This window comes from Pogoniulus pusillus, chromosome 37 (assembly GCF_015220805.1).
Source record: "Pogoniulus pusillus isolate bPogPus1 chromosome 37, bPogPus1.pri, whole genome shotgun sequence".
NCBI classification, from domain to species: Eukaryota; Metazoa; Chordata; class Aves; order Piciformes; family Lybiidae; genus Pogoniulus; species Pogoniulus pusillus.
In genome coordinates this window covers 3,871,038-3,883,501 of record NC_087300.1, presented here as the reverse complement: position 1 = coordinate 3,883,501, position 12,464 = coordinate 3,871,038, and the positions used below count along the sequence as shown (strand labels likewise).

At 45.6% G+C, this 12,464-nt stretch overlaps 1 protein-coding gene across 9 annotated transcripts in view; it reads right to left on the bottom strand.

The window, feature by feature from the left end:
- LOC135190996 (zinc finger MYM-type protein 4-like) overlaps positions 1-12,464 on the bottom strand; it is a 55,095-nt gene that overhangs the window by 15,806 nt on the left and 26,825 nt on the right. For 8 of the 9 annotated variants that reach the window (XM_064172914.1, XM_064172917.1, XM_064172910.1 and 5 more), the window contains 11 exons: positions 11,291-11,492; positions 10,222-10,337; positions 9,824-10,099; positions 8,902-9,052; positions 8,467-8,639; positions 7,954-8,104; positions 5,661-5,801; positions 4,840-4,877; positions 3,523-3,667; positions 2,031-2,152; positions 333-504 (listed from right to left, as the gene is read on the bottom strand). In XM_064172914.1, coding sequence (XP_064028984.1) covers positions 333-504; positions 2,031-2,152; positions 3,523-3,667; positions 4,840-4,877; positions 5,661-5,801; positions 7,954-8,104; positions 8,467-8,639; positions 8,902-9,052; positions 9,824-10,099; positions 10,222-10,337; positions 11,291-11,492 — 1,687 coding nt within the window. The remainder of the gene's footprint in view (positions 1-332; positions 505-2,030; positions 2,153-3,522; positions 3,668-4,839; positions 4,878-5,660; positions 5,802-7,953; positions 8,105-8,466; positions 8,640-8,901; positions 9,053-9,823; positions 10,100-10,221; positions 10,338-11,290; positions 11,493-12,464) is intronic. The other variant, XM_064172911.1, reaches the window with a different exon arrangement.

Sequence of the window (12,464 nt, the reverse complement as noted above, 5' to 3'; positions counted from 1 at the left end):
AAAACATAGAACAGAATATTGCACACAGAGGCAAAATGATCTTCAAACACACAGCTCAGCTCAATTCCCCAAAGGTCTCCTCATTTTAAAAGAGTAAGTAATCAAAGTTGCTAAGCCATGGCACAAGCATTATAGTCCTGTCTGGGCTGGCACTTTACCTGCACAAACGTTTTTATAGTGGAAAATAAAAGTCGGTAAGACAACAGGACCAGTTTCCTTGGTGTGCATACTTGGGAAGCAGCAAACCCAAGCCCTGTGTCTACTCTCTGTTTTCCATGGTGAGAGATCTCCACTGCACTGCCTTTAGTTTCTTTTTTAGGAACACCACATACCACCATGAGAGTGTGTTTTTTCTTTCTCCTCATCTTCTGCAATCATGTCTGCCATCTGAAGGAGATCAGCTTCAAATGGACTTGTGGGAACCTCCTCTTTGATATCCTGAATAGTTTCCGTGGCCTTATCAGCATTTTCCGGGGAAGTTGGGAAGAGCATGGGAACTGGTACCTATGGAACATGTGGAAATCATTAGAAATCATAGAATCATGGAATCAAGCAGGTTGAAAGAGGCCTCCAAGATCATCCAGCCCAACCTAGCACCCAGCCCTGCCCAACCAACCAGACCATGGCACTAAGTGCCCCAGCCAGGTTTGACTTCAACACCTCCAGGCACAGCCACTCCACCACCTCCCTGGGCAGCCCATTCCAATGCCAATCACTCTCTCTGACAACAACTTCCTCCTAACATCCAAACCAGACCTGCCCTGGCACAGTTTGAGGCTGTGTCCCCTTGTTCTGGTGCTGCTTGCCTGGCAGCAGAGCCCAACCCCACCTGGCTACAGCCTCCCTGCAGGCAGCAATGAGCTCTGCCCTGAGCCTCCTCTGCTGCAGGCTGCACACCCCCAGCTCCCTCAGCCTCTCCTCACAGGGCTGTGCTCCAGGACACTCCCCAGCCTTGCTGCCTTTCTCTCAACACCTTCCAGCACCTCAACATCTCTCTTGAATGGAGGAGCCCAGGACTGGGCACAGCACTCAAGATGTGGCCTGAGCAGTTCTGAGCACAGGGGCAGAAGAACCTCCCTTGTCCTGCTGCCCACACTGCTCCTCAGCCAGCCCAGGATGCCATTGGCTCTGCTGCCCACCTGGGCACTGTTGCCTCATCTTCAGCTCCTCTCTACCAGCACCCTCAGGTCTCTCTCTGCCTGGTTGCTCTCAGCCACTCTGTCCCCAGCCTGTAGTGCTGCTTGGGATTGTTAAGGCCAAAACATAGAACCCTGCACTTGGCCTTGTTAAATTTCATCCCAGTGACCTCTGCCCACCCATCCAGCCTGGCCACGTCCCTCTGCAGGGCTCTCCTACCCTCCAACAGATCCACACCTGCTCCTAGCTTGGTGCCAGCTGCAACCAATCTCCTGGTCCAGGTCATTAATAAAGATACTGAACAGGACTGGGACCAGCACTGATCCCTGGGGCATAGCACTAGTGCCAGCTGCCAGCTGGATGTGGCACCATTCACCACCACTCTCTGGGCCTGGACCTCCAGCCAGTTCTTGACCCATATGAGAGTGAATCTGTCCAAGCCAGGAGCTGCCAGCTGTGTCAGAATCACAGAATCAGAAAGAATCACAGAATTAACCAGTTTGGAAAATACCTTTGTGGTCATTGAGTCCAACCTATCACCTCCTAATTAACTAAACCATGGCACTTAAGTGCCACATCCAGTCTCCAAATACTTTTGGGATGAAGAGAAACAACAGAGAGAGAAAGGAAATTCCTCTCATTTCATCTTACACAGAGTTTAGAAATACTCAATTTGATCTCAAAACAACTCCAGACTGGAAGAGCTGTTTCTTTCCTGCAACAATCCTACAAACTGGCAGCTCTGTGTAAGTGCCTCACCAGATAAGATGTGATGAATTAAAACCCAATGACTTCAAGGACCTAAACCATCCTTTTAGTGAGCAGTCACAAACCCAAAGGACACTGCTCTGTGTCTAGAAACCATTTCTCCAGTGAACTGTAGTACAACTTACAGGTACTGGCATCCCAAGTGGAACTGGTGTGTACTGAGTGTAGAGGTGAAGGGGCACTGGCACAAACACTGGGACAGGAACAGGTACCACAATGACCTTGGGTGGAACTTCCTCTTCTTTTTCTGATATATGGAAGAAAAACAGAACAAACCAAAAAAACAATCTACCCATCTGACTATCCAGCACACTCCAGAGTGTCCATGATAATTGTCTGGACTTCTGTTTGCTGCACAGGTGCTGCACTTGGCTCACAGACATCTTTCACATTCTGGGTTGTGAAGAAACAGCCCTGTGGCTGTATGACTAATGCTGAGAGGAAAGAGAGTAGAAATAAGCATGAAAGATTAAGGTCTGCAGCCAAGTAAATGCTGCACTTATCTCACAACTGACCACAAGATCATAACATGATACCACTAAAAAGTCTACTGCAGTCTTTCCACTTAACTTTAGCTTCCTCACAGAGAGGTTGACACCAAGGTTAGATATTCCAAGCTCCTGTATTAATAAAAGCACTCTCAGTGCCAACCTGGACTATGAAATAGCCTTTCGAAGTGTTTCTGTTTCCTCCCAGCCTTGCCACAGAGGGAGCTCAAAGCAAATATGAATCTAATGAAATGATCTTAGAAATAAGAACTTACCTTTTTGGAGGTTCTTTGTATCTGTATAGAATCAAGCAGGTTGGAAGAGAGCTCCAAGCTCAGCCAGCCCAACCTAGCACCCAGTCCTGCCCAAGCAACCAGACCATGGCACTAAGTGCCCCAGCCAGGCTTGGCTTCAACACCTCCAGGCACAGAGACTCCACTACCTCTCCGGGCAGCCCATTCCAATGCCAGTCACTCTCTCTGCCAACAACTTCCTCCTAACATCCAGCCTAGACCTGCCCTGGCACAACTTGAGACTGTGTCCCCTTGTTCTATTGCTGCTTGCCTGGCAGAAGAAACCAACCCCACCTGGCTACAGCCTCCCTTCAGGTAGTTGTAGACATAAATGAGGTCACTCCTGAGTCTCCTCTTCTCCAGGCTAAACAACCCCAGCTCCCTCAGCCTCTCCTCATAGGGCTTGTCTAACAACTTGCATCTAACAACTAAAGGAGAGTGAGAATGAAAATCATGAACCTTATTAAAATGAGTCTGCTCTTGTGGCTTGTGAGAGAATGCAACTCAACTTTTCAGGAAAACAAGCTCCCTCCATAGCCTCCTGCATGTCACCTAAACATTGCACTTCATTCCCCTCAGCTAAGATGACTGCAGAAAGCTGAGTTAAAGAAAATCTCAGGATGCACCACACTCAAATCTTTAATGATGCCAAAGAACAACAAATGTTTTACCTCTCTAAGGCAAACTTCTACTTGGAAAACATCACACAACAGTCTGAAAACTATTGAAGGGTTTAAAATGTATTAACCTCCCTCTCCCCCATCCTTTGGGCTATAAATCACACAGAGCTCTCTGAAGTACAACACAGGCAGAGGGGCAGGGGATTTGCTACATACCTGTCTGGCATTCTTTGTTTTGTGTGTGAGGTTTGCAAGAGGTGGCCTTAGTCTGTGTGATTGGCTTGCAGAGCAATGCCTTGTTTTTTAGAAGCCTGGGTGGTTGTGATGATGGAAGCTTTAGGGCATCTGTCTGTGTGCTAGCCTGTTTGGAGAAACACAAATGGAGCAGGGTCAGTACTGGTTTGAAGGGTGCTGTCAGATCAGTTCTTTAGTGCAGCAGGTTGAACAGTTACAAATTCCCCTTGATGTTGAACATGATCATATAAAAACTACTGCAAAGGCAGCTTGCTAAATGAGTTTGGTGCTTTCTGCTCTCCCCTTCCATTTATTTTCATCATTTAAATTTATCTCTTTTTGTTAACAAGAACATTTGGTTCTTACAGTCAAATCACCTCTACAGACTTCTGACCTTGGAAACTTACTGATGGCAAAGGTAAGAAGAGTTAAATCTTTTGATGACTACAAGTCTGGCTGATCCAGATATCCAAAAACCTCAATAAACTGCTGTGAAAGCACTGAAAAGAAGCAAAAAATGAACACAAATGCTGGCAGTGTCAGCATCATTTACTGATTACACACAGCCTATTTGTGCCTCTACTAATTTCATGTCCTAACTGTCCTGCAGTCAAATCCCTGTTTCCTTGGGGAGAATTCATACCCTAATCCATAAATAACACTTCAGCTAAAAGGCTGTCACTCTTCAGAACCTGAGAGTTACCTCATCAAATGTTCATGTTGTTAGAGTTGCAAGCTCTGTATCACACCTCAGAGAGCTGAGGAATAAGGACTCCAGGAGTTGTCCACAGGTAAGCAACGACAATGACTCCCCACAGCTCCACCATCATACTACCAGTGAGGGGAGAGGGCAAGATAAGCTGCAAGAGCTTGGTCATGTTAGCCTCAGCAGCCCACACTGGTCCACTTCCTCCCATGCTGAGCCTCCTAACATCACTTCTGGGCACAAAGGGTAGCCCCCAGTACAGAAAGTACACATGAACTGCTTGAGAACTACAACCACCTCAAGAGCTTAAAGCAATCTGTGCCTTCAAACATCTAATCCACCTGTCAGTGGACACAAAAAGCTTCTGCATCTCACTGAACCGTTGCTTTTCATGCCCTACAGTTAAGTTGACTGCAGAACGCTGAGATGATTCTTCTCTACCATACAAATTCTATCTATTTCAAACAAGCATCTGTCATAACTGGATGAGTCTGAAAAGCAGTTACAAAAGGACTGGAAAATTCTTGGATACTTTACTTGTTACTGATACAATCTGGGCCAAAGTGAGTAAAAGAGTCTCTTGTAAAACTTACATCTCCTATTATTTTTGCTGTCACAGTAGGGACTGCACCTGTGAAGGAGAAAAAAAAACACATACAATAACCTGTGTGCTTCTCAGCAAGGACTATAACCCACATCTGCCAAGGTCAAGGAAAAGAATCCCCACTAAACCTCATTGCCTGCTATGGGTACATATATTTAAGTCATTATTTATACCCAAGGGAAGGAAGATCAGAACTGTCTGCACTGAAGTAAAGCATAATGAAGAATCTGTTTTTCTCCTCAGTGGGAAAGAGTCCTGAGCAAATATAAATTCAGCACTTATAGAACGGTTTGGGTTGGAAGAGACCTCAGTTCCAACTCCCTGCCATGGGCAGGGACACCTCCCACTAGCCCAGGGTGCTTAAGGCCTCATCCAACTTGGTCTTGAACACCTATAAAGAAGGGGCATCCACGACCACCCTGGGCAACCTGTTCCAGTGTCTCAGCACCCTCATTGTAAAGAATTTCTTCCTAATCTCCAGACTCAATCTCCCTTCTTCTAGCTCAAAGCCATTGTCCCTCATCCTCTCACCACAAACCTTTGTAGTGAGTCCCTCCCCAGCCCTCCTGTAGCCCCCTTCAGGTACTGCAAGGCTGCTCTAAGGTCTCTCTGGAGCCTTCTCTTCTCCAGGCTGAACAGCCCCAACTCTCTCAGCCTGTCCTCACAGGGGAGGTTCCCCAACCTTCTGATCATCTTTTTGTGGCCTCCTCTGGACCTGCTCCAGTACTTCCATGTCCCTCTTATGCTGAGGGCATCAAGAAATGTTCAGGGACAGTGATTTAAAAATTGAAGGCATCCTACTGATCTTACCCTGTAAAACATTGTTGGAGTTAACTGTGGGCTGGGCAGCAGGGGTGCTTGCAAGGGACACCACATTTGCTATGACAGGGGTTGAGTCCTTTCTTGAAGAAGGAGGGCCTGAGGAGGAAGCTGGTGCTGTAGAAAGGTTTGCTGGACAAAGTGAACAGAAGAGAACTAAAATAAGCCAGATGGTTATAAAACCAGCATTTCTGAAACATCACCCACCCTCCAGGCTGCTCTGCACATGAAAAAGGCTGCAACATGAGGAGGGCATGGAGGTGGCAAACTGCAGTGCTTCAGCTTCAACAGGAGCTGGCTCCACAAGCAAATTTAAGCTGTGTTCCAGTCACTGTCACAATTCAGGAGTTCACCAGAGTATGAAAGCAGCTTTCATCTTGTAACAGGTGTGTATTTCAGCAGCACTCAGGAGACAAGAGGGCTGGAAGCCTCACCATGCTCAGTATCGAACACACACAGCATGGGAGAAAGTTGAGATCCCAACAAATAATGAATGAAGGGAATTTTATGAGGCTCTCACAGTCCTTAGGTTAGCACCATTTGTCTCCACATGACCAGGAATTACCACATTTCATCCAAAAACACTGTGCTGGCAGCCCCCAACTCAGGGATCTGCCTGCTGTCAGTTTTGTGAAGGTCTGGTGTTTGCCTCAGCTGAAGCTGCAGCCAGGCTGCTGGAGAAGCAGATCCACCTTATATTGTACTGCCCTTCCTCACAGTCACATCTACTGGCAAGAGCAGGAATATCACATGGTATAGTGGCCTGAAAGTATAAAGTTACTTAGATACTACTCTTAACGAGGGAAAACAGCTCCCACCAGTGTGAGCAGTAGATGTGCAGGAAGCTGAAGAGCTGAACCTCGGTTCACTTTCAGTCAATACTCCTCTGCTACAGCCAGCATCAGTCAGTGGGAGACTCTGCCTGTCTTTAGCATCAGAGCTATTTCTGCCCTTTGTTTTCACTTCCTCCTCCTGTCTTCTGTGAACCTTTCTTCCTTTTGCATTTCATCCCCACAGAAACTCATCAGTTCTACCTCCTGTGGGCTTCATTCCTACCCTCCTTCCCATTCCATCTGCTGAAGTAATGAGCAAGGAAACAGCCACAGCACACATCATCAACCGTGGCATTGAGACTGAAGAATCAACACTTAATGACAGAGAAATGGTTAACTTCTTCATATGCCTACAGACTGCACAGATGTGGCTATTTTTAAGTGCATACATAGAAGTCTGTGCATATATTAAAGTGTATTAATTTCACCACTTCATTTCTTCTGTTAAATGAAGACTAACACTCTCCCCTACCTGGCTATGTGCTAGCAAGTACAGGAGACAAGCTGGTATCTCACAGGTCTTCAACAGAGATCAGTACAGCTTACCCCAATAAAATGGGGGGGGGTTGTTTCAGGAAAGTGACTGACAAGCAGCAAGTGCTTTTTTGTTTCACCTTCCTTAAAATCCCCATTTAGATTTGGTTTATGAAGCAATCTCATTTCATACCTGCAGAAGTTTGAAATAGTCTGAAGTAAGAGAGAGATCTAAGACTGAGCCCATGCAGGGGCAGTGGGCAAGCTTCCCAGTAGAAGACAGAGTGAAAAGGTAGAATGCTTTAGGTTGGAAGGGACCTTTAAAGGTTATCCAGGCCAACCTCCGTGTAGGGAGCAGCTACCAAAGTCTCCTTCCACACCCAGGTCATAGCATTATAGAATGGTTTGAGTTGGAAGGGGCCTTTAAAGGTCATCTAGTCCAGCCCCTCTGCAGGGACATCTTCAACTAGAGCAGTTGCTCAGAGCCCCAAACAACCTGACCTCGAATGGTTCCAGGGATAAGACATATACTACCTCTCTGGGCAACCTGGGCCAGTGTCTCACCACCCTCAGCATAAGACATCTCCTCCTTGTATGTAGCCTGTGTATCTCCCTCTTCAGTTCAAACCATCACCCTCTGTCCTGTTGCAACAAGCCCTGCACAAAGGTCTGTCCCCGGCTTTCTGCTCAGCTTCTTTAAGCACTGAAAGGCCACCAGAAGGTCTCCCTGGAGCCTTCTCTTTTCCATGCAGAACAAGCCCAACTCTCTCAGCCTAGCCTCACAGCATCATTGCTGTGGCAAACTCTGGCCCTGCTCCAACAGCTTCATGTTGTTGTCATGCTGAGAGCTCCAGAGCTAGACACAGTACACTAGGTGAGGTCTCACCAGAGCAGTTCACTGAATCAAGTTTCCAAACAAATGCTCACATCCATCATCATGCACACCAAAAGGCAAGGTTATTCCCAGCCTGTTTTACCTGTGTTGTTCGGGGGTGGAGGGTCAGGAGCATTTTGCTGATTACAATACAACAGAATACAAAGCAGATTGCAAAAATGCTTGATCTCCCCTTGCCATTTCATGGACTCACTGAGTTTACCTTGCCTCTTACAACCATCACACTTTGCCATCTAGGAAAAAAAAGAGTGAAGCAGAAATTTAGCACACTTGTAAACAGCAACAAAGAGTTATGTGCACAAAGCCCCCTCCGCACCCTGCTGAGCAAACACAGTGGGAAGAAATCTTTATGGGTGCATGGTTTTGTACCACAAAGCAGCAGAACATTGAGTGTCTGTCTTCCCACAGCCCATATTAGCTTTTCTCTGTAGAGAAAACTGCTACTCAAAAGCTGAGAAGGATTTACTCATCTCTCACAATATGTTCTATAGACGCAGAAGTCACCTACAGGCAGCTCACTTAGCTCCTGAGGTACAAAGAGCCTTTTGCTGATGCATTGATATTCTAGAGGATGCTGTGTGAGAATACTGCTTACCTGGTAATACAAAACTGTGAATTTAGACATGCAGTCCTCTGAGCAAAACTCCTCCATTCTCCCCCCAAAGTGATGCTGGACCACCCTGGGGGAAGCCTGTAAACAGTAACTGCACATTTTACAGTGGGCTCCCCAGCGCTTAGCCAAGTCATGTTTATAGAGCAGTTTGCAACCTAAAAGAGAAGAAAAAAAACCAAAAACATCCTTCAACATCAAAATGCCATTTGCTTGGCACTTGTAGTCCTTGTATTTAGTTCTGCCTGTAGCCATCTGTTGAAACACACCAGTAAAATGTAAAGGGAGGACAAAGTTTTGTGCTTCTAAACTTAAAAACCCAGTTTTAAACCTAAACCAATCAGGTTAGTACCACCAATAATCACAGGGCAAAGCTCTTCTGCCTTGATTGGTCTGAACCACAGCCTTTCCCTCTCTTACCTTCACTACAGAATGTTTTATCTACGCCTGAGAATCTCACAGTCTCCTTGATGATCTTCTCAATTTTGCAGTATTCACACATTGCCATCACGCTGCTCCTCTTCTTATACTCATCGCAGCAGTTCTTCCCACAGAACTGTAACATCTTACCCTGCAACACAGCCAGAATGTTTTGGTCCCCATCTCTCACATCCCAGGTTGTTAATTGTTAATAAAACCTCACAAGTGTATTTATGACCCTAGAATTTAATGACAGCACTAGAAAATCTTCTCATTTAGCTTAGTAACAGTACAACGTTCTGCAGTAAGTCTTCACCGATGTGCTTTGTCCTGGAGTTAAAAGGATCATCTCTAGCACCAAGAAGCAGCAATGTGTTTACCTAGCCAGGCAGTGACAAAGTTTGGGGTTTTTTATTTCTACTGTTACAATCAGTATCAACTGTGATAATACTTAGATGATGCTAAAAGGAGGAACTTCTCAATTGTGATAATGCTTAGATGATGCCAAAAGGAGGAACTTCTCTAAGAGTGATGGAGCACTGGAACACGCAGCCCAGAGAGGTGGTGGAGTCTCCACCTCTGAAGACATTCCAAACCTGCCTCAATGTGTCCCCTGTGTGACCTTCTCTAGGTGAACCTGCATTGTCAGGGGGGTTGGACTTGGAGAACTCCAGAAGTCCCTTCCAACCCCTACCATACTGTGAAAATCAGTTCCAAATTCATAGATTCACAGAATGGTTTGGGTTGGAAGGGACCTTGAATTATTCCAGAGTAGGTAACAGCAAGCAACAGAGGAATATTGACAGACCATTAAATATATACCACCTCTAGACTTGATGATCTCTAAAGGTCCCATCCAGCCCCTAACATTCTAACTATTCTGTTAAAACCCAAAAGCCTGAGAAGCTCTGCTCTCCATTACCTTGTATTCCAGCAGCTCCGGTTTGGTTGCAAACAATCTGTTACAGTGCTGACACTTAAGTTTCACAACAGGACGGCCAAAAGAGACCTGCTGGGACTGGGCAGCCAGCCTCTGTAAACCAGCTGCAGCTGAACTGCTGCTCATGGAGCTGGGGGACACAGTCGAGGTGGTGACACTGGTTGAAACCGTTGATCCCGAAGGAACGCTTACAATGACTTGACCTTGCGACAGAGGTACCACAGAGGAGTTCATTCCTGTAGGCTTGTTGAACAAATTCTGCAGGAAAGCACATTGAGGACAGAGACTTCACTTTATAGTCTTTTACCTGACATCTCAGATCTTTCCACCACCCATTTATTATTCAGCTAAGAACAACAAAAACATCTTAGATGTCCCACCTGAAAAGCTACTACGCAATTGTAGCTGCAAAAGTTGCGTATGCTCCCATCTGACATGGCCAAGTGATACTGAGGGCTGGATGCAGCTCTGCAGCTGTTGCACTGAACTTGGATACCTGAGGGTGAAACAAAGAAGAACTGAAAAACCAGAAGTGATTTAGGCAAAATCCAAGTGGTGGTGCAGGTCATTTTCCATTGTGCACACTAAGAAAAACCAACACCAGAGCAGCTGAATGACAAGGTAAGGTGCACACAGCGGCTCAGAAGCAGACAGCTGTAGCTGCAGAGCCTGTTGCTTGCCAGATCCTTGAATTCATCTCCCAGTATCCCTAGGATGTCAGTAAGCAGGTTGCTCTTTTACAAGAAAAAGAGCTGAGAACGTTTGCCTTGCTGAATGCCACATGAGGGAGAAGTAACTAAGTTAACCCCCTCAGAGGAAATGGAGCAGGGAAGTCACAGCAGTTGCAGGGCAAATGGCCACTGAGGTGGGAAGATCCAGCAGCTGCACTTGTAAGAGCAGAAAATAGATGCTAAGGTTTACTATCATGTTTAAGCTCTCTAAAATTCAAGCTGAACTGACTGTACTGTGACTATGCTTGAAACTCCTTATGTTCATAGATCCACAGAATGGTTTGGGTTGGAAGTGACCTTAAAGATCATCCAGCTCCACCCCTCTGTCACAGGCAGGGAAATCTTCCACTAGAGCAGGCTGCTCAAGGCCTCATCCAGACAGCTCTCAAACTCCTCCAGGGAGGGAGCATCCACAACCTCCCTGGGCAACCTGTTCCAGTGTCTCACCACTCCCACTCTAAAGAATTTCTTCCTAATCTCCAGTCTAAGTCTCCCCTCCTCAACCTTCAATCATTCCCTCTCATCCCATCAATACAACCCCTTGTACAAAGCCCCTCCCCAGCTTTCTTGCTCCCATCTTAACATCTCCATTATAAGAAACAAGCCACTTCCCACCCTCCCAAAAAGAAATACCAGCCTTAGCTTTCAAGACTAAATAAGTCTGGCTATGAGCAATGTGAAATTATGCTTTTAAAGAAGTAAACAAGCATAAACTTACCTGAAGAAGTAACCATTTTTACTTTATGTGCTGACAGGCAGTTAACAGAGCAAAAGAGTTCAGTTTTTCCAAAGTTATTTGTGCTCTCTACCATCTCAGCTGAAGATCTCAAAGTTTTACACAGTGCACAAGGTGTAATTTTAGCAGACTTCTGTGGAAACATGCAAGTTTCATTCATTTGAAACTTAGTATTTTTATTAACCTGAAAATTAATCGCATAAAAATGTGTTTAAAAGAGACTGAAAATGCAATTCAAACAAAATTCATTTTACATTTGCATTACTTAGGATGTAAACATGCTCATGTGGGGTCCACCATTCCCCTCTCTGACCACTTGAGGCTTAAGGGCTCTTTCTCATTTTACTAAGTGGGATTTTTGCTGGTTAGTTCAAACAGTGCCCAGGCAACCTCCACTAGGTGTTGTAAGAGCAGATATTGAGCACTTTCCATCAGGCAGCTTGAACATTTCTGCTAAGAGCAACATTTCCTGATGATTCTTTGATGGCTCAGTGATGAATGTAAGCAGTATTTTCATGTAACAGATGAGACAACAAGACCCAGAGCAGGAGGTTCCCTGAATATGTGTCTAGTAGCAAAATGGGGATGAGATGCAGCTCCTAGCCATGATCACAGCTGTCAATCTATGGCCTACAGACTACTTTTAAAAGACACAAAAAGCAGCCTACCTTTCTTAGCCACATTTTCTGTGTTCACAACAGTGAAGAGTTTTTAAGGTCTTTTAAGTTTGGAAGAAACCCTGAGAACTAGTGCACAGGATCATTTTATTCAGACAAGTCTTAAAAATGCACTTTGTTCTGCCAACAGCTCTTCCAGATCTTCACAGAAGGACAGAATAGATGGTTTTAAGGATTTTAAAACACCCACAAACCCCCAGAAAATATCAGAATGCATCTGACAATCGAGCTGAATGCTGTTTGAAAATCAAGAACAAATAGATGAGACTTAACCTTCCAAGCTTTGAGCATACTGTGTGTTCAGGAAGACACAGCTTGGATTGGAAAGGACCTCAGAGATCATCTACTCCAGTCTCCTAGTCACAAGCAGGGACTCCTCTCAACTAGAGTTTCTTGCTCAAAGCCTCATCCAGCCTGGCCTTGGTCATCTCCAGGAAGGAGGCATCCACAACTCCCTGGGCAACCTGTTCCAGAGCCTC